We start from the raw sequence: 27,441 nt of genomic DNA on the forward strand, positions 1-27,441 counted from the left end.
TGTTTTTTTCTCCTACATCCACTTTTACTTCAGTACATATTATTGATGAGTTTACTCCAATAGATTTTTATGTGCTGCATCGTTACTCGTTACAAGGGGTGTCAAAATAATTGATATCAGTAATAGATCATAACCGGTTATTACGTACTGATATTACGTATCTCTTATGCCCGATGTCGCAGTAGAATACTATGGTGAAGGAGGCAAAGGCGAGTAAATGATGCTCTTACTACAATGAAGGCGGCACAGCATACAAGCTACTATTTCACTACTACTGAGAAATGCTGTAAAACTCCATCTTTACCTCTCTCTCTCTCTCACTTTGGACATTTGACCAGTTGGCGTGTTTGTGAGGTAATTTTTCCGCTCCTCTCGGCTCTTAAAGCGATACTTGTGGATCCAGACACGAGCATGCCTGAGGTGTGAGTTTTGTCTGTGAACAGCGCTTTAATTTATAAAGCCGGTCGCAGCCCTTTCTGTTGAGCAGGTGAAGACAATGACCAATCATAGACCTCGCCTGTCAGCGCTCAAAGCACAAGCGGGAGAATATTCACATTAGTTTATTTGCTATAAATGCTCATGCATGTTCATGTACTTGAGTTTTGTTTGATACATTCAGAAAGAGTGTTTCCTTTGAGCAGGTCAAATTAAGGGTGCAGTTCATATATCTTACTGCTGTATTAAAGAACAAAATTGTATTACAAATAATATAGAAATATATTTAAAGATAAAAAAAAAAATGCTTGTGTTGTGAAGAAAAAATCTAATTATGTATGGAAAGCATTGTCAGTGCACCGAGATGCACAGAGATATCGAATTGAATCAAATCGATGGCATGATAATCATAACCGAACCAAACCGTGAGACCAGTGTAGATTCACACCCCTACTCCTTACAATTATAGACCTGCGTGACCAGCGTTTTTCGGTAGAATGTTTACAACTTACATCGTTTACAACCGGTAATTTGCGATCGAAAATGGGTTTCAATAGCGTTTTGAGTGGATTACAGAGTGTTTTTGTGACACACAACTTTGAAAGGTAGGTGTTAAAGCTGTTATAATCTGTCAGATCTGTGGTTCAAGCGCGAGAGAAAAACAGTATCGTAAGCCATGTTTCTTTTACATATTTTTTTATTCTTTTATAATAAAAGATATTTAAAATAAACAAAACAATATGATGTCTTTTGATTGCTTTCTTTAATAACTACAATACACAATACTTTTACTTTCAGTAGTACATTTTGAAATAAACTACTTACGATATTTAAGTACAAAAAATGTTGAATACTTTAGTACTTCCACTTCAGTATGGTGCTTAAAGAGCACTTCTACTTCTACTCAAGTCACTTTTTTGATAGAGCACTTGTACTTTTACTTTAGTCTGGGTTTCTAGTACTTGATACATCTCTTGTTAAAATACTGTACATACACAGACATTTCATATTTAGTAGAAATGCAGTCGTGCAGTTTGGAGCAAGCTGAGAGTGAGTAAATGATGACTTAATTGACAAACCGTTCCTATAAAGTCCTTTTGACACAGAATACTGTGAGCTTTGAGTATTTTTAGTGACTACAAGGATGGCAGAGCTGGAGATGAAAATTACACCTGACTGCTTTCATCTCAAAAATGAGACGTCGCGTACGCTATAGTTTGAAACTCATGAATATGAGCTGAAAAATACTCCCAACTCGCACAAAGCCATGGTAATGGGAACGTGGTGACATTTGATTTCTGAAGGCTCCCGGCCAGGCCCAAACTTTTAATTTAGACCTGAGTGATGGCGATCTTGTGAATATGCATATAGAGTGACTTTACAGGCATGTCTCTGTCGAAAGCAAATTTGCTGCATGTCTAATGAAAATAATCAGCAAACGTGGCTCTACAGTCATTTATTAGTGACAGCAGAGTAATTTCAGTGTCATTTGCGCGAGAGCTGATTTCATTAAAAATGACGTTGATCAGACAAATTCTTGACGTCTGGAATCTGGAAGAAAAAGTATGCAGTCTTAAAGGTGAAGTGTGTGATCTTTGTGCCACGAGCAGCAGCTAATGGAAAAGCAAAAATACTGGTTTGTTCATCATGTTAAAGTAATGGCATTCTCCCGTCTCAAACATGCAGTAATATACAGTTGAAGTCAAAATGACTAGCCCACTTGTGAGTTTTTTTTCTCTTTCAAATTTTTCCTAAATAATATTTAACAGAGCAAGACATTTTTCACAGTATTTCCTATAATATTTTTTCTTCTGAAGAAAGTCTTATTTGTTTTATTTCGGCTAGAGTAAAAGCAATTTTTTAATTTTTTAAAAATCATTTTAAAGGGCCCTTAAACCCCCCACTTTCGGTTCAAGTCTACCTCAAAATTTTGTGGAGAATTTTGTGGAGCTCCGCAAGCAAAGGGCAGGAGTGAGCGTGGCCTGCATGGGAGAAGGAGGGAAGCGAACTGTTGTCAGTTAGCTCACTAAATGAGACACAAACCGTGAAGGGACGCATGATTTCATAGTTTACAAAGTTAAAATGCAAAGAAATAAACAGTGATTTAATGCCCTTCTACATTTATTATTCATAATTTCATATACAGATAACCACAATTTATATCAACATAAAGATAATCGAGTTCATATAAACACTATAAATGAGGACTTTTCCCTCAATCCCCAGGTCTGATTGGCGACTCAACTGAGATCAGTTCATTTAGACATTTTCAAGAGTCACAAACTTGTTTGAAGAATCAAATTAGCCAGAGATCAGTTAACAAGATTAAAAGATCCAGGATCTACAAACAACAGACCCCAGAACACCTATGAGTCTACAAAGTCGCGCAAATGGATTTGCTATTTAAACAACACAGTGCAAAACGTGAAAATTACAGTTGCGCTGGTCTGAAAATAGCAACAAATTGCGGCAAACATGTCTTGCGCTTTATTGCGCCAGGTGTGTGATAGGGTCTTTTTTTAGTAATGTGTTGAAAAAATGTTCTTTCTATTAAACAGAAATTGGGAAAAATATTCAGGAGGGCTAATAATATTGACTTCAACTGTAAAATATAAAATATATAATGCTATAAATCTTCTTCTGATCAAATTTCTAAGCCAGCATTTATGCGTTTTGCCTTTATTACTATGACAATACCAGTCTGATCTCACAAGAAAACGTGAGTATTTTACGTTTTGCCAGTTTAGTGGCTAATTCGTACAATTCGTACAAGTTCAGTTGTATGAAAATTGTACGATTTTAAAAAGGAGGCGTGGCCCCTAATCACACCCCTAAACCCAACCGTCATTCTGGGATGAGCAAGTCGTACTAAATTGTACGAATTAGATCGTACGAATTAGCCACTAAATCAAAAAGTTACGAATTGCCATGAGATTGTGTTGGACAATACACACTGCATCAAAGGTAATTTCCCTCCCAAAAAAAATAAAAGGAAATGGTAACTGGCACTTTAAACATGGTAATTTGATGGAATATAAAGAAGACACAATACACACACTTCCTCTTAAGCCTTGTTTAACCCAGAAACTTTTTTAATTAATCGGCGCATACATAATTAATGGCTCTTTAATGCCTACTAGGCTAGACTGCTCATTTTTTGTACATCTTTCTCTCTTGTAATCAGTTGTAATGTGTTTTTCCGGCTGCTGGAGTGTTGCGTTTGACCAGGTTTGACCAGCCTGCGTGTGTGTTTTGCGTGTTAAATGTCTAGCTTTAACGTTGATGTGATTAATGAGTGTGGAAAATGCAGGGCACGTGGTGTCATAACAACAGTTAGCAAATCCCCATATGCTTTATGGACATGAGGGACAGCGGCGAACTGTACTCAATGTTTTATAAAGAAGCCCAAGATGAGAAAAGGGCAAGAGCGAGACAGAGCGGTGAATACTAAACAGAGACTCGCTTTTAAGCTGGCTCCCATTTAAATTGAAAAAGAGGGAAACAAAAAAAAAGAAGGAAAAATAAGATCTTGTAAGATGTGCTGCCATAAGGAAGTAATTCAAAGAGATAAAATGGATTAGTCACTGCTTTTATAAAAGAAATGGTGTCTTTTCTTGTTTCGCTGTTTGATGATATGCTCTTGCAAGTGTGTGTTTTTTTCGTTCTCATTAAAATTCAGCTCTTTTGTCTTCGTTTCTGCATCGCTAACATGAGAGAGCGTCTGCTTTTAGTTCTGAATGTTTCTGAGTGAGGAGGTATTGATGATCAGAAATACAAATTTGCATTCTCTTTGTTGTTTCTTAAAGGTCAAGAAAAAAATTGTTTAAAATCAGACCTGTGACTGCTGCAACTTTTTGCAGTCTAATCTAATTCTATAAGGCAATGTTTACGCATGATAGGTCATGTTGTTAAGGGGGTGAAGCGAGGGGTGTCATCCAATTTATGCTTTCAAAGTTATTCACAGTGTTAAAGAGTTGGATTTTCATACAAATAATAGATTAAGTACTAAAAAACGATTTACACATATGACAGAGTATTTCTAAAAGGTGACCGTACAAAGGAAGTTCACCTGATTCAGCATGTAGAATCACTATCGCTTACTGTGTGTAAACACAACAGAGGTGAGGTTCCAAATGCAGCTTTATTTTGGGATAGTCGTACAGGTCAAAACAGGAACAGAAAAGCACATGAAGGTAACCCATAGAGTAATCGTTATAAACAGGCGAACTATAGGAATGGCGTTTCGAAACAGTGTCGAGATCCCGAAGTGCAAGTGTTTCGAAACACTGCACTGAAACATGATCCGATACACCCAAGTCACGTGACTAAAGCGATTCGAAACACTCAGGTCATGTGACTCAAGTTATTCAAAACAACAAGGTCTCATGACTAAAGCAATTTGAAATACCCAGGTCACGTGACTGAAGCGATTCAAAACACCAAGGTCACGTGACAAAGGGGATTTGAAATACCCAAGTCACATGACTGAAGTGATTAGAAACACCTAGGTCACCTGCTTGAAGTGATTAGAAACACCAAGGTCATGTGACTAAAGCATTTCGAAACACTCAGGTCACGGGACTAAAGCGATTTGAAAACACTCAAGTCACGTGACTAAAGTGGTTCAAAAAAACCAGTTCACATGACTAAAGCGATTCGAAAACACTCAAGTTAGTGACTAAAGTGTTTCAAAACACCTAGGTCACGTGAAGGAAGTGATTCGAAACACCCAGGTCACGTGACTAAAGCAATTCAAAACATTCAAGTCACGTGACTAAAGCAATTCGAAACACCCAGGTCATGTGAATTAAGTTATTTGAAACACCCAGGTCACGTGACTAAATCGATTCGAAACATTCAAGTCACGTGACTAAAGTGTTTTGAAACACCCAGGTCATGTGACTGGAGCGATTCGAAACATCCAGGTCATGTGACTAAAGTGATTTAAAACACCTAGGTCACATGACTGAAGTAATTCAAAACACCCAGGTCATGTGACTAAATCAATTCGAAACACCCAGATCACGTGACTTAAGTGATTTGAAACACCCAGGAGTAGATTTGTCACCACCCTGGCTGTCTTTTAGTTGATTGCTTCAAATATTTGCAAACTATATGGATTATTATATGTATTTGCATGAACAAATTCCTGAAAATGGTTTGTAAACGCTGCTTTGTTTACATTTTGTATGTGTGCAGCACTACTTATGGTTTGTCTCTGTGGCATGACAATACTGACTAATACTGCCACCTGCAGGTGTGGAGAGAAACATTCTCTCACATAGTCACAGAGCACACTTTCTTATTTCAGTCTGCTGTCATCCGTTTGGTGTGTTCACGCACAACTTTTTAGTCCGGACAGGACCAGAACTACAGCCACTTTTCATCACCATAGTTTTTTGACGTTAGATTAGCTTGGCAGACAGGCTTATCATACTTCTGGATTTGTTTGGACATGGCTCTAGTTTGACATCATTAAAGGTTGAACTCCTTAGATGGCCACTTCTCATGATAGAGCTCTGGATGGAATCGCAAAGCTGTTTTCCCTAATAAACAATTAAGAAAAGACTATATATGCAGTACTATATTTGTTGATTTTTTATTTATTACACTATTTATTAAAAAGCTTTACACATGCAATCATTATCATCAAAGCTATTTTCAGTTTTAGCAGCAATTATAACAATATAACAATTATAAGCTTAACAAAAAATGCAGGATAAATTAAATAAATATTTTAATTTTATTTATAATTTTATAATAATAATAACATTATCAATCAGTCACAGTTATGTTCAGTGTTATTAATGCACAATCTGCATTTATAATAAATATTGTAATTGACTACATTTTTTATTTGAAATAATATTACATCAAAGATTATATTTAAATTAAAAAGCTTTTTATGATTAATCTTTTCAGTTTAATTACCATTATTAGAGTCATTTAATTAAAGTATTTATGGCTTAATTTCTTTTCCATTCGATTTGTAATGTTTTTATATTCATATTAATGCATATATTTATCATCACTATACATTTTAATGCAGATTTATTATTGTGATTATTGTCGTTAACTATATGCGAGAACTATTATTAAAAAAAACTGAAAATAAATCAATTAATAAATATCAATAATAGTGATAAAATAGTTATAGTATTATAATAATAATAAAATAATAAAAAAGTTGCAGTACAAAGACTTGATTTCACTACATGCTTTTAAAAAGACTATAAAAGATTTAGAAGTTGAAACACAGGTTTGTAGATGTTTTGAATAGTTTGTCAGTGTGAATCATGTTAACTGTAAATAGTTTTTTATTTGTTGTCTGTTGGACTCATGCGACTTGTGGATTGCCTAATCTTGGCCAGGATGCTCTTGTAAAAGAGATTTTTAATCTCAATGTGTCCTTCCTGGTAAAATAAAGTATAAAATAATAATAATAATAATAATAATATTAATAATAATAATAATGATAATAATAATAATTGTTGTTGTTGTTATTATTTATTATTATTATTATTATTATTATTATTATTATTGTTGTTGTTGTTGTTATTATTATTATTATTATTAGTAGTAGTAGTAGTAGTAGTAGTAGTAGTAGTATTATTAGTATTAGTATTAGTATTATCTAATTTGATCCCTCATTTTTTATATCTTGGTTTCTAATACTTGATATTTCGATCTGCTGGTATTTCTCGTAAATTCTCTGTCATTTTTTTTCCTGAACTGAAGTGATCTTGGACGTCTTGGTTCATGGCCGTTTTTTTGCTGCTGAAGTGGTTTGGGATGATGGTGTCATCTTTATCCATCATATCCTTATATTGGCCTCACCTTCAGCCATTTCCCTGCTCATAGTCTGTTATTTATAGTCACAAACAAAAGCATTAAAGGCACAAACCTGCAGTGAAAGACACTCGTGAGACTCTTTAGTCCTTGAAATTTTGAACTGTAAATTCCTGCGTTTTCCTTTTTTTTTTCTTCTTCATCGACTTAACCTGCGATCTACAAACAGAGCGTTGAAAATCCACTTTGGGGAAGCTCCTGTGATTTGTGCAATGGTTCTATGCAGTAGTTTTATAAATAGCAATGCCTGCTCACTATTTTTTAAAGTCCCAGTGGTGCTTTTCTCTCTAAACTGGTGCATGCTGTCACTTCACATTGCAGATCACTGCATCCAAACTGCATCTGCACTGTCTCAAACTCTGCTCTCTCTCTCTGTTTCCTCACAGCTTGATTGAGGCCTGACAGTGGTGATGTCACTGCAAAGTAAGTTGAATCAGCTAAGGATAATTATTTTCATACTAATAGTGTGTCTTTCACTGACTTTTTTTGATGTTGTACAGGTCATCTGTGCAGTCCTATGTAGATAGATGTAGAAGCCTGAGGCCACCTGTTATACATTAGGCATTTAATTTAAATTAATATTATTGTTACATAATATAATAAATACAAAGTTAATTAGTCAGCAGCAAATGTTTTTATTTTAATGGAATTATGTGTATTTTAAGTGTAAATCACATCTAAATGACTATAAATGAAATCAATAATTGTTTTTAACACCTTAGAAATAATATAAAACAAATTATTATAAAATACTATATATAAAGCAATATCACAAGGGTAGCAGTGCAATATCGTGTCCCACCAGTGATGATATACAGCCATATTGCACTGCTATGAGTGTGATATTGCGTTTATACAACAGTTCGACTGCATAATCATGTGAATAAAAACAAACATGGAGAGTCTCAAAGACACTTTTTTGGAGGAACTACTTTTTTCCACCAATCATTCACATCTGCAGCTGATGCCAGAACAGCAGAAGACGTTGCCAGTTCACCCACGTCACTTTAGAGCTAGTATTTGAATGATTCTCTAGCGTAATGTCTAAATTGATGAAAAAACAAGTGATTTTGCTCACATATTAAGATTATAAGGCTGAACGGCATGAAATGCCATCAGTCCAGAGCAGGGGTGCTCAACCCTGTTCCTGGAGATCTACCTTCCTGCAGATTTCAGTTGCTACCCATTTCAAACACAACTGCCTGTAATTATCAAGTGCTGTTCAGGTCCTAATTAATTGGTTCAGGTGTGTTTGATCAGGGTGAGAGCTGTGTTTTGCAGGAAGGTAGATCTTCAGGAACAGGTTTGAGCAGCCCTGGTCTAGAGATTTCCCAGTATTTCTCTATTGCAATCGAGATATTACAGTAATTAACCCCAAAAAAACGAAAGCAACGTAATCACTAATAGATTACTGTTGTGTTTGTGATAAGGAAAAACGCTAAACACATGCAGGCATTTCTTCTTTACACTTCTATACAGCTTAAAGTGACATTCAAAGGCTAGGTTGTTTAGGTTAACTAGGCAGGTTAGGGTAATTAGGCAAGTTATTGTATAATTATTTTTTGTTCTGTAGACTATCAAGAAAAATATAGCTTAAAAAGGCTAATAATTTGGATCTTAAAATGGTGTTTAAAAAATTAAAAACTGCTTTTATTCTAGCTGAAATAAAACAAGTAAGACTTAATAAATAAGAAAAAATATTATCAGACATACTGTGAAACTTTCCTTGCTCTGTTACACATCATTTGGGAAATATAAAAAAAATTCAAAGGGGGGCTAATAATTCTGACTTCAACTGTATGTAAAGATACGTATAATGATTAATCTCATCATTGTTCTCGATCACCATTAATCTCATAATGATTAATCCATAATGTCATCAACCCTGCTCCTGGAGAGTTTTGCCTACCTGCAGAATTCAGCTCCAACACTGATCAAACACACCTGAACCAGTTAATTAGGACCTGAAGCAGCACTTGATAATTACATACAGGTGTGTTTGATCAGGATTACAACTGAAATCTGCATGAAGGCAGAGCTCTCCAGGAGCAGGGTTGGTGATCCTTGATCTAAACTAATCTAATCTCATCAATCTCAACTACAAATATACACACACATTAAATATGTTTTTGTATTATTAATCTAAATTATAATGTGACTATATGTAACATTATATATAGTATTGCACTGTAGCATTGTAACGTTATATATAGCACTGACCTATACCAAATATATGCAGAAACAATTCAAATGTTTCAATTGCAGTAATACAAGAGCATACATCTGCTGACATCGAGTGCTTGTACCAGCATTGACTGCTGTTTTCTCCATCAGTGAGTGAGGCTGATGGAGCAGTGAAGGTGGAGGAGTGGCAGCAGAGCTTCTACACCGCAGACTCAGGCATTCAGTCTGGAGCCACGACCATCAGGGATGAGGACGAGTCTGAGAGCAGGAAGTACAGCGCTGGAGAGAGCAGCGCAGGTGACAGGGGCACTAAACTAAACGCACTTACACTTCAGTCTGCACTAGGAGTGCCACCATTACTAAAAACATGACGATTCATTGTCTAAGAAATAATTGGAATTGATAATTTTCTGGGGCTATTACATGGCCACATATAGTATGTAAAATAAAGTCCGCTTGAAATCCCAATTTACTATGTTTATTTTGCTAGTTCACATTGTTAATCTTAAATGTTTTTGAAGTGTTTGAAATGTCTTAAGGGGGCAGGACATGTCAGATTCTAGAGAGCATTTGATTGGTCAAGATTTCATGAGAAACCTAAGTTCGATTGTCCCCCATTGCTACCATCTCGGCTGGTTTGTGTTTACACCATATTTTTTTTCTGAACCCCGGTACGCTTGCGTCATGCTTGGTGAAAGTCATGTCAGAGCAAGGCGCCAAAATGGAAAGACGAATGCACATCACGTTTGTTCAGCTTTTACTGAGTCTTTTGGCTTTGGTAACACACAGAGAGCCGCTTGCGTCTGTGAACGTTATGCAAACTAAAGTTTGTTGTACAGTTGGCGGTTTACTTCCATTATTTTAGTGTTTCTCAACCACGTTCCTGGAGGACCACCAACACTGCATGTTTTGATGTCTCCTTTGTCTATCACAGTCATTATAAGTCTTTCAGTCTCTGCTAATGAGCTGATGATCTGAATCAGGTGTGTTTGGTTAAGGGGACATGGAAAATGTGCAGAGCTAGTGCAACGTGTTTTATAAAACTTATCCTTCCGACATTGAATTCTGATTTGATCTGAAGGATGTGAACTGTAAATGAAAAATTACAACTGTGCTGATGTTTTGCAGTAAATATTATTTACACTGCACTTATTTTTACGTTATTACTGACAGTTTTTACAGTATTACTGGCAATTTTTTTACAGTATTACTGGCGATATGTACAGTATTACTGACATTTTTTTACAGTATTACTGGCAATTTTTACAGTATTACTGTCAATATTTACAGTATTACTGGTAATCTTTACAGTATTTCTGGCAATTTTTACAGTATTACTGGCATTTTTTACAGTATTATTGGTAATCTTTACAGTATTTCTGGCATTTTTACAGTACTACTGGAAATATTTACAGTAGTACTGGAAACTTTTACCGTATTACTGGCAATTTTTACAGTAGTACTGGAAATCTTTACAGTATTTCTGGCAATTTTTACAGTATTACTGGCATTTTTTTACAGTATTACTGACAATTTTTTTACAGTTTTACTGGCAATTTTTACAGTATTACTTGATATCTTTACAGTATTACTGGCAATTTTTACAGTTTTACTGGCATTTTTTACAGTATTACTGGCAATTTTTACAGTATTACTAGAAATTTTTACAGTTTTACTGGCATTTTTTACAGTATAATTGGAAATCTTTACAGTATTACTGGCAATTTTTACAGTTTTACTGGCATTTTGTACAGTATAACTGGAAATCTTTATAGTATTACTGGCAATTTTTACAGTTTTACTGGCATTTTTTACAACATCACTGGCAATTTTTACAGTATTACTGGCAATTTTTTACAGTACTACTGGAAATCTTTACAGTATTACTGCAAATTTTTACAGTATTACTGGCATTTTTTTTACAGTATTACTGGCAATATTTACAGTTTTACAGGCAATTTTTGCAGTATTACTGGCAGTTTTTACAGTATTACTGGCAGTTGTTACAGTATTACTAGCAATTTTTACTGTATTGCGGTAGAATTTGGAAGTGCACTGTAAATAAACTCGGGGGAACTTGGTGAATGCGCATCTGAGTTCATAAGACATCATTCACACTAGCAAAGCTCACCATACTTCGTCAAATAAACCTATGCGCAGACCAAAAGTGCTAATGTGAAAGCACCTTAAGTTGTCTCAAAAATTCTTAAGACTTGTGTTGTTTCAACTCATTTTAAATAAGTAGTCTGAACAAGTAGCAAAAGTCATTTCATTGAGTGTATTACTAAAAACTACAATACGGTCTTTCATTAAAACCTTACGCCAAGCCTTTTTTCTCTGTCTGCTTAAAATAAAACTTTGCAATGTTATGATTCATCCCACAGCTGGTTAGGTTGTATAATGATGTTCTCCGTATTGCAGAAAAATACGCTACTAAAAGAGCAAGCGGTCACTAATGAGCTCTATTAGAGGTGTGTGTTAAAAAAAGTGTATTGTCTCTATAAGGATATGCATTAATGACTCAGAGAATCCGGTTGCTTGATTAGTAAAAGACGGATGTTTAATAAAAATAAAGCTGTGTTTTTTCCTCATTATTATTATTAGGAGTTGTCATGGTGCGTGTTCTCCATATCTGGGGATATTAAAATAGATTCCTCACCATGGCAGCATATGTGCTGGTGCGGGTTTGGACGAAGAAAGCTGCAAATTTATTGTCCGCCCAGAGCCAGTGACATTTAGAAACTCATCCAAACACTCAGTGCAGCAGGTTCACTTTTTACAGCAAGAGCGTTATTGCTATCACAACAGACCCTCTGAAGACCTCCGTTCCATGCTTCCAGCATTGACTGCACTTTATTTAGAGCGTCACCACCGTTGCGAAATCCCATCATGCCCTGCTCTGCTTCTCTGTTCTGTTATTAAATGCGCCCTGAACCACATCTCTGTGAAATATAGCATGACGTGATGGATTATTAAAAATGATGGCGTTTTATAAAACGTATCCTGCCGACATTGAATTCTGATTGGATGAGTCCTAGTCGAGGTCTTATAGGCTGTAAAGTAGCTGATCTCACCTGCAATGGCATGGTCATTTATATTAATGTCTACACACACTGTAAAAAATGCTGTAAAATTTACAGTATTACTGGTAATTAAGTGTTGGTGGCACAGTGGGTGACACGATTGCCTTACAGCAAGAAGGCCGCTGGTTCGAGCCCTGGCTGGGTCAGTTGGCATTTCTGTGTGGAGTTTGCATGTTCTCCCTGTGTTCATGTGGGTTTCCTCCGGGTGCTCCGGTTTCCCCCACAATCCTAACACATGCGCTATAGGTGTTTTGGGTAAGCTTAATTGTTCATAGTGTATGTGCGCGAATGAGAGTGTTTGGGTGTTTCCCAGTGATAGGTTGCGGCCTGAAGGGCATCCGCTGCGTAAAACTTATACTGGATAAGTTGGAGGTTCATTTTGCTGTGGCGACCCCTGATTAATAAAGGGACTAAGCCGAAAATTAATTAATGTATTAATCATAATTAAGAATGTCAGTATTACTGTAAAATTTACAAGCGCACTGTAAATTAACACTTATAATTGTGCCGAACTTTTACAGTACTTATTAATTTACACTGCACTTGGAATTTTGAACATTATTACTGGCAATTTTACTGTATTACTGTACAAATTTACAAGCGCAATGTAAATTAACAATTACAATTGTGCTGAAGTATTACAGTAATATATAATTTACTCTGTGCTTGTAAATTTTACTGTATTACTGGCAATGCTTACAGTATTACTGGGAATATTTTAAAGTATTACTGGAAATTTTACTGTATTACTGGCAATTTTTATAGTATTACTGGGAATATTTTAAAGTACTACTGGCATTTTTTACAACATTACTGGCAATTTTTAATGTGTTACTCTAAAATTTACAAGTGCACTGTAAAATAACAATTACAATTATGCTGACGTTTTACAGCAATTGTTCATTTACACTGTGCTTGTAAATTTTACAGTATTACTGGCAATTTTTACAATATTACTGGCAATTTTTATTTTACTGGTAATTTTTTTTACTGTAGTACTGGCAATTTTACTGTATTACTGGCAATTTTTTTACAGCATTACAGGCAATTTGCACAGTATTACTGGTACTTTTTACAGTATTACTAGGATTTTATTTTACATCATTGCTGACTATTTTTACAATATTACTGGAATTTTTGACAGTATTACTGGCAATTTTTACAATATCACTGGCAATTGTTTCAGTAAAAATTTACAGGCAACTATAGTTTTACAGCACTTTTGTAAAAGGTTCATTTACAGCGCACTTGTAAATTTTACAGTTTTACTGTAATTTATCCAAAATTGCCAGTAATACTGTAAATTTTACAGCAATTTTGCAGTGTATCTGTAAAGTCACAATTAATTATGTTAACTCAATATAATGATGCGCTATAATATTAAGAATAATAATAATAATATTACTGACAACAATGATAAATAATAATAGTAGCAGTATGTTTATTAACTTATTTAATACTAACAAGATAATGTATAGCTGTTACTAAAATCATATCTATTTACTTTTTTATGTGTAATGCTGTCTTTTATGTTTTTTGCTTATATTTTTTGACTGTCTTTTGTCCTAATTTTATTACTTCTGATCTATTTTGTACGCCATATTTGCCAACGTTATTGTTTTTAATTGCTCTCTATAAATAAATAGAAATTATTTAATTTTGTTCATTTAAAATAGTGTGTATTTAATAATGGTAATAACAATAATAAGAATAGTTAATATTAGTAATTGACTAATAATATATTGCCATTATTGCTGCTGAGCCACAGAATTATTCTTTTTGGGACTCAAAATATAGAAAATTTTAGGATGTTTATTTTTAAAACGAATGTATTGAACATGCTGTCTTTTTAGTTGTCAGCCATGTTTTTATAAAATCAACAGCTCTGTTTAAACCTTTCAGACATTATATGAAAAAACTTCCCAACAGTGTAAAATCACAGTAATCAGCGTGAGTGTTTTGTTTATCAAGGCTCTTTTCCTATGTGTGTGCGTTCAGATATGGAGGCTCAGTTCAGTCTGACTCGAGCTCAGCGAGTGCGTGCTGCAATGTTCCCCGAGACCCTGGTGGAGGGAGAGACGGTTCTCACACCGCAGAGCAACCCAGACCAGCCCACTAATGTGCAGAGACTGGCGGAGCCCTCACAGCTGCTGAAGACTGCTATTGTCCACCTCATCAACTACCAGGATGATGCAGAGCTGGCCACACGAGCAGTGCCAGAGCTCACTAAACTACTGGCTGATGATGACCAGGTGCAAATCTGTCTGTCTGTCTGTCTGTCTGTCTGTCTGTCTGTCTGTCTGTCTGTCTGTCTGTCTATCTATCTATCTATCTATCTATCTATCTATCTATCTATCTATCTATCTATCTGTCTGTCTGTCTGTCTGTCTGTCTGTCTGTCTGTCTGTCTTTCTGTCTGTCCGTCCGTCCGTCCGTCATTCTATCTATCTATCTATCTATCTATCTATCTATCTATCTATCTATCTATCTATCTATCTATCTATCTATCTATCTATCTATCTATCTATCTATCTGTCTGTCTGTCTGTCTGTCTGTCTGTCTGTCTGTCTGTCTGTCTGTCTGTCTGTCTGTCTGTCTGTCTGTCTATCTATCTATCTTTCTGTCTGTCTGTCTGTCTGTCTGTCTGTCTTTCTGTCTGTATATCTATCTATCTATCTATCTATCTATCTATCTATCTATCTATCTATCTATCTATCTATCTATCTATCTGTCTGTCTGTCTGTCTGTCTGTCTGTCTGTCTGTCTGTCTGTCTGTCTGTCTGTCTGTCTGTCTGTCTGTCTGTCTGTCCGTCCGTCTGTCCGTCCGTCATTCTATCTATCTATCTATCTATCTATCTATCTATCTATCTATCTATCTATCTATCTATCTATCTATCTATCTATCTATCTATCTATCTATCTATCTATCTATCTATCTATCTATCTATCTATCTATCTATCAGTCCATCTACCAATATTTCATTGTTCCATTCATCCATCATTTTGTTATTTTATCCATTTCTACTCATTGTTTTATTATTCTTTTTATTATATGATCCATCCATCTATCCACAAGTTTGTCAATCCATCCATCCATCCATCCATCCATCCATCCATCCATCCAGTTATATCATCTATTCTTCATTATAACCTTCTGTCTCTATGCCATTCCGTTTATCCATCCATCCATTTCCCTCCATCCATCCATCCATCCATCCATCCATCCATCCATCTATCCAACCAACCATTCAACCATCCATCCATCCATCCATCCATCCATCCATCCTGCTATTGTTCTGTCTGTTGTTCTATCGTTGTGTCTATTGTTCTGTTTATATTATTAAACATGTATGTTTGAAGATTGAAAATATTTGAGATTTGTGTCTATGAGCAAAGCTTCGTTCTGTAGTGTAGAGCCTTTTGTAGATAAACTAAACAGAAACAAATATAAAACAGTACAATTTAGCAAAAAGCTGTTATCTTTTGTTCTGTCGAGATTCAACAAGAGTTATTATCTTCCAACTGATCTAGAGTCAAATAATACAAAAGTTTTGACTTTGTAGCTATCATTCTCCGAGAATAAGACGCAGAAAGAAAAAGGGTAATGCAGTGATGTAAGATGGGGAACAATCCCACAGGATTGTCCAGAACTGAGGAGAGAGAAATACAGTTAAAAAAAGGACTGATACGATATGAAGCAAGAAATAACTTTAAAATATGATCACTTTCCCAAGTTGAAGTACTGACTGCCAAGAGCGTGCAACCATTGTAATTATAAAAAACATTTAGAAAGCATATTTCTCATTTTTTCTGCTCATGCCATATGAATAATTTTGCATATTTTAGCATATTTTTACATATTTATACATTCAAATTATTTATTTTTGCAATGTTGTACACAGTGACTTGTTTCATTACTATTTTAGTCAGCAGTTGTGAAATATGGTTGCTTAAGCAAAATCATTTTGTTTGGCTTGCTGGTGTGTTAAACTGCTCAGCGACATCATTGATTTGACGACACTCACACTATCAGGTGAACACTAGAAACTAGCATGAATTCAACTGAATGAACACTTTATTTGTAGGGCTGATTTCTGATTTATATCTTAAGTGAGTCATTTGTAACCTCTCTATTATTATTGAACTCATTTAAATCAACATTATTTTTTCCATCCATCCATCCATCCATCCATCCCTTCTCTCCTCTAAGCATCAATTTGATATTCAATTTATTTACCCATTGATCTATCCATCAGTTTGTCAGCCAGTTATTCTCTTCGTCCATCAGACTATTGTTCTAACCCTTCATTCATCCATGCATCCATCCGTCAGTCTGTCTGCCAGTTGTTCTCTCCATCTGTCCATTGTTCTATCCATTCTTCCCTCAGTCCACCCATCCATCCATCAGCTTATCCTTCTCTCTACCATGCACCAACCATTATTACAATCCAGCCATCCCTATGTCAATTATTCTATCCGACCATTCATCCATCCATCAATTGATCCATCCATCAGTCCATCCATCCCTCAGTCTGTCACCCAGATGTTCTTTCAATCTGTCCATCAGTCTATAGTTCTATTCATTAATCCCTCTCTCCTCTATACACCAATCTCTTACATTCCATTCGTATGTCAATCGTTCTGTCTGTACATCCATTCATCAATCATTTTCTCTATCAGTCCATCCATCCATCATCCGTCAATTGTTTTCTGTATATCTATTCATCCATCTGTCCATCTGTCAATCGTTCTGTTCATCCATCAATCCATCCATCTATCCATCAATCATTCTACCTGTCCATTCATGCATCCATTTATCCATCCATCAGTCCACCCATCCATCCATTAGTTTGTCTGCCAGTTGTTCTCTCCATCTGTCATTCATCCATCTGCCATTCATCCATCCATGCATTCATTCATGCATTCTTCCATCTAGTCATTCATCAATCGGTTTTTTATCCATTCATCTTATCATTTATGAATCCTTCTTTCCATCCATCCATCCATCCATCCATCCATCCATCCATCCATCCATTCATCCAATCATTTGCCTATCATTCTTTCCATCTATCTATCCATCCATCCTTCCATTCTTCCATCTAGTCATTTGTCAATTGTTATTTCCATCCATCCAAATATCTATCTATCTATCTATCTATCTATCTATCTATCTATCTATCTATCTATCTATCTATCTATCTATCTATCTATCTATCTATCTATCTATCTATCTATCTATCTATCTATCTATCTATCTATCTATCCATCCATTCTTTCATCCAGTCATTTTTCAATTGTTCTTTCCACCCATTCATCCATCCATCCATCCATCCATCCATCTATCCATCCATTCTTTCATCCAGTCATTTTTCAATTGTTCTTTCCATCCATCCATCCATCCATCCATCCATCCATCCATCCACCCATCCATTCTTTCATCCAGTCATTTATCAATTGTTTTTTCCATTCATCCATCCATCCATCCATCCAATCATTTGTCAGTCATTCATTCCATCCATCCATCCATCCATCCATCCATCCATCAATCAATCAATCAATCAATCCAATCATTAGTAAATATTAATATTTCGTAAAGCTGCTTTATTTTAAAATGTTCTCATACTTTGCAGTGTCAACATTATTAAGCTGATTCACAGTTATTGAACTGAACTAAAGCTGAAGTTAAATTACGACACTATTATAGCGACTTCACAGAGTAATGCAATATTACACTGCACCTAACCACTTGATGGACACAAAACTTTACATTTTTTGCTTGGTGAGATCTCTTGTTTTCTCTTACCTCTGCAGGTGGTGGTGAACAAGGCAGCGCTGATCGTGAACCAGCTGACACGGAAGGAGGCGTCCCGCCGCGTGCTCATGCAGTCTCCTCAGATGGTGTCGGCAGTGGTGAGGGCCATGCAGAACACTGGAGACCTGGAGACGGCCCGCTGCGCTGCCAGTGTTCTGCACAGCCTCTCACACCAGCGAGAGGGTCTGCTGGCCATCTTTAAATCAGGCGGCATCCCTGCACTCGTGCGCATGCTCAGGTGAAATTTTAAGATATATATTACATTAAAAGTCTGTTTTAAAATGTTTTTTATGTAGAAATATGGCAAATAAAGCAATTACGTTGTCTTAGAATATTACATATCTTTAAAGGTTAAGTTAATATCACATTTTTATCTATTTCACTTATTTAAGAAAGATGCAGATGCCCTTTCGTGACTTAAGTTTCTCTGTAATATCACACAACTGATAAATGACAGATGCCTCGTCGCTCTGATGCGTTCATGTTTTAATTAGTCCCCTGACAGTTCATGGACAGACGAATGGTTTCGGTTGAACGGTTGCAAAGTTTAATGGACATTTGTAGATCCTAAGAGAAGGACACACAATTCTAGATCATCACCAAACTACAGTAACTAGCATCAACATTCATGCCAATTATAGAGATAGTTCACCCATGAATGAAAATTGCCATCTCTCATGTGTCAAACCGTTTTATGAGTTTCTTTCTTTTGTTGAATACAAAGAACATATTTTAATCAAAACTGGTTGATGGGATATATTGACTACAGTAGTAGTAAAAGAAAAATTACAATGCAAGTCAATGGGTGTCATCAAAAAAAAAATTTTATGGAAGTTGATGGGTGCCATCAAAAAAATATTAAAGTCAATGGGTGCCATCAAAAAATGACTATGGAAGTCAATGGGTGCCTTTAAAAAAGGAAATTACTATGGAAGTCAATGAGTGCCATAAAGAAAATTACTATGGAAGTCAATGGGTGCCTTACAAAATTTGTATGGAAGTGTATGGGTGCCATCAAAAATACTATGGAAGTCAATGGGTGCCATCAAAAAATATTATGGAAGTCAATGGGTGCCATCAAAAATACTTTGGAAGTCAGTGGGTGACATAAAAAATACTATGGATGTCAGTGGGTGTCATCAAAAAAATACTATGGAAGACATCTGTACCATCAAAAAATAATTACTATAGAAGTCAATGGGTGCCATCAAAAAAGATACTGTGGAAGTTGATGGTTGACATTAAAAAATACTATGGAAATCAATGAGCGTCATCAAAAAAATGACCATGGAAGTCAATCTGTGCCATCAAAAAAATACTATGAAATCAATAGGTGCCATAAAAAAATACTATGGAAGTCATGGGTGCCATCAAAAAAGTTACTATGAAATCAATGGGTGCCATAAAAAATACTATGGAAGTCATGGGTGCCATCAAAAAATTACTATGGAAGTCATGGGTGCCATCAAAAAATTACTATGGAAGTCATGGGTGCCATAAAAAAAAATACTATGGAAGTCAATAGGTGTCATCAAAAAATTATTCTATGGAAGTCAATAAGTGCCATAAAAATATTACCTGGGAAGTCAATGGGTGCCATAAAAATAATATGAAAGTCAATGGGTGCCATCAAAAAATACTATGAAAGTCAGTGGGTGCCATCAAAAAATACTATGAAAGTCAATGGGTGTCACCAAAAAGTACTATGAAAGTCAATGGGTGCCATAAAAAAAAAATACAATGGAAGTCAGTGGGTGCCATCAAAAATATACTATGAAAGTCAATAAGTGCCATCAAAAAATATACTATGGAAGTCAATAAGTGCCATGAAAAAAAAATTACCTAGGAAGTCAATGGGTGCCATAAAAATACCATGGAAGTCAATGGGTGCCATCAATCAGCATTCTTCAAAAGATTTTGTGTTCAACAGAAGAAAGAAACTGGCAAAAATGGCACGATTAATTTTTTTAAGCGAACTAGCCCTTTAATGCAGTCTTCTTCTTGAGGGAAGCCATAATCCTTGCTTTTTGAGTCTGATTAACCTGCTATTATCATTCGCTGAGCGTGTTTAGCTTTCCTCTCATTGTGGCACACATTCATTTTCCTCACTTTATCTCCTTTATAGTTTGTGAATGGAGCCCAAAGCTAAACTCGGATGAACACTGTGACTGAACTGCTAAAGCAGGACGGTGTGTCCAGTCCCGTCTCTGTGCATGAAAACTGCACCGCAGAGCTGTATTTTAGAGATATATTTGGACTGTGATGGGAAATTTGCTCTGTCAGAAAGCCCATTTACAGCAGATGTTGAGATAATAGAGCAGAGCAGGATCTTTATGACCGTTCAGCCAGAGCCGCTGGATCTTTCACACACACACACACACACACACACACACACACACACACACACACACACACACACACACACACACACACACACACACACACACACACACACACACACACACACTATCACCATATTAACTCACAGGGACAGTCTCCTTGCTTCAGTCTGTAGTTAAACAGCTTGATTAAAGATGTTGTGGTGATATCGTGAAGAAATCAGTGTATGACAAATCTAGCAGTCCAGATCTGTAAAGATGAGGTGTGTAATCTTATTGACGTGAAAAATAGTCTCTTCTGTTTCAGTTTAATATGATAGGACTACTGTAAGGCTGTTTACTCTTGCCAGTTTTTGTTTCAAAGCTGCCGGTGTTTGCTTTACATTCTAATCCTGTCGAGTAAACTGTTTTCGAAAAATGTTAAAACATGAGGGCTTGTTTTTAAAGGTGCTGAATGCAGGTTCGACTCTTCTAAATATACACTCACTGGTCATTTTATTAGGTACACCTGTCCAACTGCTCATTAACGCAAATTTTTATTCAGCCAATCACATGGCAACAACTCGACACATTTAGGCATGTAGACACGGACAAGACGATCTGCTGCAGTTCAAACCGAGCATCAGAATGGGGAAGAAAGGGGATTTAAGTGACTTTGAATGTGGCATGGTTATTGGTGCAAGACGGGCTGGACTGAGTATTTCAAAAACTGCTGATCTTCTGGGATTTTCACGCACAACCATTTCTAGGGTTTACAGAGAATGGTCCAAAAGAGAGAAAATATCCAGTGAGTGGCAGTTCTGCTAGAGGTCAGAGGAGAATGGCCAGACTGGTTTGAGCTGATAGAAAGGCTAAAGTAACTCAAATAACCACTCGTTACAACCGAGAAACGCACAACATGTTTAACCTTGAGGCAGATGGGCTACAGCAGCAGAAGACCACACCAGGTGCCACTCCTGTCAGTTAAGAACCGGAAACTGAGGCTACAATTCGCAAAGGCTCACCAAATTTGGACAATGGAAGATTAGAAAAACGTTGCCTGCTCTGATGAGTCTCAATTTCTGCTCCGACATTTGGATTGTGGGGTCAGAATTTGGCGTCAACAACATAAAGTATGGATCCATCCTGCCATGTATCAATGGTTCAGGCTGGTGGTGGTGGTGTAATTGTCTGGGTGATATTTTCTTGGCATCAACACCACAGCCTACCTGAGGATTGTGGCTGACCATGTCCATCCTTGACATGGCTACTGCCAGCAGGATAACATGCCATGTCGTAAAGCGTGAATCATCTCAGACTGGTTTCTTGAACATGACAGTGAGTTCACTGTACTCAGATGGCCTCCACAGTCACCAGAATCCTAATCCAATAGAGCACCTTTGGGATGTGGTGGAAAGGGAATCGCATCATGGATGTGCAAATCTGCAGCAACTGCTATCAATATGGAGCAAAATCTCTGAGGAATATTTCCAGTACCTTGTCGAATCTATACCACGAAGGATTAAGGCAGTTCTGAAGGCAAAAAGGGTCCAACCTGGTACTAGAAAGGTGTACCTAATAAAGTGGCCGGTTAGTGTATATTGATACTAGGATCTAAAAATCTTTATTTTAAATTTAATAAGACCTTTAACCCATAGCTTTACGAAACAGTCCATCTAATTCCTCCTAATCTGTTTGACCAAAATGTTTGAAATGTTCTGTTCTTTCTCCAGTTCACCTATGGAGTCTGTGCTGTTCTATGCCATCACCACGTTACACAACCTGCTACTGCACCAGGAGGGAGCCAAAATGGCGGTGCGCTTGGCTGATGGACTTCAAAGGATGGTTCCCCTTCTGAAAAAGACCAACCCAAAGTTCCTGGCCATCACAACAGACTGCCTGCAGCTGCTTTCATATGGAAATCAGGAGAGCAAGGTGAGGGTTTGCATTTGAGAGTTGATCTCCTTCATATTATTTTGTGTTTGCAGTTTATCCGCTTGTTAAGTAGTGATGTGTTTGTGACGTATGTAATACTGTTTCCGGGTCCATTAATTTGAGTGGAAAAATCATTCGTTTATGATCACGTTTTATTTCCTATCACACATTAAAGTTAATTTTATATAAAGTCATAGTGTACACAACAATCTCTGGGCTAGCTGCATATCAAATACCAAAAATGTAACAATTTATAAAAAAATAATCACTTTCTGGCCATTGGGTATAAGGCATGGACATATATATTGCGATCGTGATTTTTGAAAGCATTAAATCGCTTTGTAAACGTTTATTATTACCATTTCATGAGTCTCCCAATACAGTTGAATAGAGCGCTTGGACCCGGAAGCCGCTTTGCGTGACGTCACACTTAACAAGCGGATAATACATGGGTGGTTGACAGGAGGATTTTAATTGGCTGTTGAACATTCTAAGGTGTGCCGCTATTTTGTGTAAATGCATAACTAAGTTAGTTCCAGCCCAAAACTCCATCAAAAACACGTCAAAAACAAAACAAATATGCAGATTGATTTAAATGTCATTTGACTACCTTGATGTCAAAACCTAGACATCAAACTGACATCTAACATTGGCATAAAACACATGTTAAAAATGGATTAAAGAACTGTCCTGTAGTTCATTTTTTATGTGAATTTTGATGCCAGTGTTGGATGTCTATTTGATGTTGTTTTGACATCTAGGTAGTATTCATTCATTGTAGGGATACAATCATTCATTCATTCATTTTCTTGTCGGCTTTATCCCTTTATTAATCCGGGGTCGCCACAGCTTAATGAACTGCCAACTTATCCAGCAAGTTTTTACGCAGCGGATGCCCTGCCAGCAGCAACCCATCCCTGGGAAACATCCACACACACACACTCACACACACACTCATACACTACGGACAATTTAGCCTACCCAATTCACCTGTACCGCATGTCTTTGGACTATGGGGGAAACCGGAGCACCCGGAGGAAACCCACGCGAAGGCGAACTCCACAGAACATGCAAACTCCACACAGAAACGCCAACTGAGCCGAGGTTCGAACCAGCGACCTTCTTGCTGTGAGGCGACAGCACTACCTACTGCGCCACTGCCTCACCCTGTAGGGATACAATTGTAGTGATACAATACTGGTGTAAAATGTGTCAAATGTGTAACTGAAGCTTCCAGATTAATACAAACTTAATGTGGCATTATTTTTGTGGTCAAAAAGATATAAAGTTGTGTGTTGGGCATCAAATCGATTAGCATTTTTGACATATTTTTTGACATCGAGGTCAATTTGATGTTGTTTTGACCACATCACAGTTCCATATCATTACGCTGAATGATTTAGTTACTTCATAGCCAGTCAGAAATCACAACAAAACAAAACAAAAGGCTTTGGATGAGATGTGTACACATCTACTTACTACACACTGGAGCTTTTTGAGGACAAGAACCTGACAAATGTGTTTGTCAACAATGATTTTAGGTGAGACTACCATAGTATGAGCCGAATAACTGACTGTCTGTTGAGTTACTTAAGGAATAATCGATGGCAGACAGTTGAATTTTGTAGTCCCTTTATTAATCAGGGGTCGCCACAGCAGAATGAACCGCGAACTTATCCATTCATTCATTCATTCATTTCTTTTCTTTTCGGCTTAGTCCCTTTATTAATCTGGGGTTGCCACTGTGGAATGAACCGCCAACTTATCCAGCACATGAATCATCCAAAACGTGAATCATCTCAGACTGGTTTCTTGAACACGTCAATGAGTTCACTGTACTCAAATGGCCTCCACAGTCACCAGATCTCAATCCAATAGAGCACTTTTGGAATGTGGTGGAATGGTAGATTCGTATCATGGATGTGCAAATCTGCAGCAACATGTCAATATGGACCAAAATCTCAGAGGAATATTTCCAGCACCTTGTTGAATTTGTGCCATGAAGGATTAAAGCAGTTCTGATAGCAAAAGGAGGTCCAACCTAGTACTAGTAAGGTGTACCTAATAAAGTGGCCGTTGAGCGCATATATAATATATAATGTAAAAATACAGTGTAGTCAGCAGTATTTTATTAATTTCAAGACTGATGAACAAATAAAATCAAACATACTAAAAATGACTGGTATTAGTCCACTGTAAAAAAGCTGGGATCCACACAATCGATTTGTTTTGGGACAACATGAAGTTATTAAGTTAACTTATTAGTGCTTACAAATTTAAGTGGATTGATCATAAAACAATTAAGTTGTCCTTAAAAAACTTAATAATTGTGTTGTTTAGGTTCATTTTAAATAAGCATTTTGAGCAAACAACAAACAACATGTTACAATTCCAATGACTCGAAATGTCAGAAGCATTTGTGGAAGCCACTACAGTCTTAAAAACACATGATGCATACAGTATATGATTCAGCCTCTAAACTCAACTAGATTTAAAACTAATTAAAAAAATATTAAAAGTGCAATTTATGCTATTTAACTTATCCAGCACATGTTTTACGCAGCGGATGCCCTTCCAGCCGCAACCCAACACTGGGAAATACCCATACACTCTTGCATTCACACATACTCTACGATCAATTTAGCGTACCCAATTAACCTATAGCGCATGTGTTTGGACTGTGGGGTAAACCGGAGCACCTGGAGGAAACCCACGCCAACACGGGGAGAACATGCAAATTTCAGACAGAAATGCCAACTGACCTAGCAGGGGCTCGAACCAGCGACCTTCTTGCTGTGAGGCGATCGTGCTATCTACTGCGCCACCGTCACACCTAAGCTAATATTTTAGTTGCCAATCATCCCTAACAATATCCTTGTTGTGTTCGTCTCCTCTCAGTTGATCATCCTGGCTAATGGCGGACCAGAATGTTTGGTATTCATTATGAGAAACTACAACTACGAGAAGCTCCTCTGGACCACCAGTAGAGTCCTGAAGGTGCTTTCTGTCTGTCCAAGCAACAAGCCGGCAATTGTAGATTCTGGTGAGTGTGTGCGTGTGTGTGTGTGTGTGTGTGTGTGTGTGTGTGCGTGTGTGTGTGTGTGTGTGTGTGTGTGTGTGTGTGTGTGTGTGTGTGTGTGTGTGTTATGCTCCTCTTTTAACTCTCTTTCACTTTCGCAGTGTTCCTAAAGGACTATTATCTTATCTCTTTATTTTCATTCCCGTGCACTGTTCTCTTGGGCATTTCGGTATAATTTTCTTCTAATGTTGCAATCTCCATCTCATTTTGTCCGCTTCAGATGTTTTAAAATCTTTTCTCACACCTTTCTAGATGTATGAATTTCTAAGAATTTTCCAAGTCATTCATGATTCATGATGCAGATCTATATATGAGATTATTCTTTCATTCATTTTCTTTTCGGCTTAGTCCCTTTATTAATTTGGGGTCGCCACAGCAGAATGAACCGCCTACACTGCAAAAAATGCTTTTCTTACCGAGATTTTTTTGTCTTGTTTCTAGTCCAAATATCTAAAAGTTCTTAAATCAAGAAGCATTTTCTAGACAAGCAAAACATATTGTCTTGTTTTCAGAAATAATATGGCAAAATGAAGTGAGTTTTTCCTCAAATCAAGCAAAATAATTTGCCAATGGGGTAATTCAATTCAGCTTTATTTGTATAGCGCTTTTACAATGTAGATTGTGTCAAAGCAGCTTCACATAAATGGTCATAGTAACTGGAACAGTGTAGTTCAGGTTTTAGTGTTTAAGTTCAGTTCAGTTTAGCTCAGTTCAGTGTGATTTAATCATTACTGAGAGTTCAAACACTGAAGAGCAAATTCATCGATGCGTAGCTCTACCAATCCTGAACCATGCGAGGCAGTGGCGACAGCGGAGAGGGAAAAAATAAATAAAAAAATGGGGTAAGCAAAATAATCTTATCACAAATCGAAAAACAAGATTATTTTGCTTACCCCATTGGCAGATTATTTAGCTTGATTTGAGGAAAAACTCACTTCATTTTGCCATATTATTTCTGAAAACAAGACAATATGTTTTGCTTGTCTAGAAAATGCTTCTTGATTTAAGGATTTGTAGATATTTGGACTAGAAACAAGACAAAAAATCCAATACAGTATATACAGTATGAGATTAGTGGGGGTGATTTTACATTTGTTTGTCTTATGATTGATGTTGCCAATTATTAGAAGGTTTTGACAGAAATTTCTTGAATGTTTTTATAATGTCTTTTAATGTTCTCTAAGGATACATTCACCGGCCACTTTATTAGGTACACCTGTTTAACTGCTCATTAACTCAAATTTGTGATCAAAAGCATCTCTGAACGCACAACACATCCAACCTTGAGGCAGATGGGCAACAGCAGCAAAAGATTACTGCAGGTGCCACTCCAGTCAGCTAAAAACAGGAAACTCAGGCTACAATTCGCACAGACTCACCAAAATTGGACTATAGAAGATTGGAAAAACGTTGCTTGGTCTGATGAGTCTCGATTTTTGATACGACATGTAGATGGTATGGTCAGATTTTGGCATCAACAACATGAAAGCATGGACCCATACTGCCTTGTATAAACGGTTCAGGCTGGTGGTGGTGAGTGGGGGATATTTTCTAGGCACACTTTGAGCCCTTTAGCATCCATTGAGCATCGTGTTAACACCACAGCATAGGAGTTTTGTTGCTGACCATATCCATCGCTTTATGAACACAGTGTACCCATCTTCTGATGGCTACTTCCAGCAAGATCATGCGCCATGTCAAAAAACGTGAATCATCTCAGACTGGTTTCTTGAACACGAAAATGAG

The 27,441-nt window shown here is 36.8% G+C and overlaps 2 protein-coding genes and 1 long non-coding RNA gene across 5 annotated transcripts in view; 2 read left to right on the forward strand and 1 right to left on the reverse strand.

Moving 5' to 3' along the window:
• Nucleotides 1–27,441, forward strand: part of jupb (junction plakoglobin b) — a 304,080-nt gene that overhangs the window by 109,564 nt on the left and 167,075 nt on the right. For 2 of the 3 annotated variants that reach the window (XR_015516428.1, XM_087295314.1), the window contains exons 2-7: nucleotides 7,671–7,707; nucleotides 9,619–9,765; nucleotides 14,550–14,803; nucleotides 18,363–18,601; nucleotides 22,415–22,616; nucleotides 25,515–25,659. Coding sequence is in view for 2 of the 3 variants with exons in the window: in XM_087295314.1 (XP_087151440.1) it covers nucleotides 7,695–7,707; nucleotides 9,619–9,765; nucleotides 14,550–14,803; nucleotides 18,363–18,601; nucleotides 22,415–22,616; nucleotides 25,515–25,659 (1,000 nt within the window). In the remaining variant the exon portion in view is untranslated. Of the gene's footprint in view, nucleotides 1–7,605; nucleotides 7,708–9,618; nucleotides 9,766–14,549; nucleotides 14,804–18,362; nucleotides 18,602–22,414; nucleotides 22,617–25,514; nucleotides 25,660–27,441 lie in introns of all 3 variants that reach the window. The other variant, XM_087295315.1, reaches the window with a different exon arrangement.
• Nucleotides 1–27,441, reverse strand: part of LOC147832442 (uncharacterized) — a 75,105-nt gene that overhangs the window by 39,998 nt on the left and 7,666 nt on the right. The gene's annotated exons all lie outside the window — the stretch shown is intronic.
• LOC147832443 (uncharacterized) lies at nucleotides 14,822–15,607 on the forward strand (the record flags this gene model as incomplete). The annotated part of the gene is made up of 1 exon (XM_087296155.1): nucleotides 14,822–15,607. A coding segment is annotated over one exon (786 nt), but the record flags the coding sequence as incomplete, so codon positions are not given.

This window comes from Danio rerio, chromosome 19 (genome assembly GCF_052040795.2).
Source record: "Danio rerio strain M-AB ecotype USA chromosome 19, GRCz13ab, whole genome shotgun sequence".
Lineage (NCBI taxonomy): Eukaryota > Metazoa > Chordata > Actinopteri > Cypriniformes > Danionidae > Danio > Danio rerio.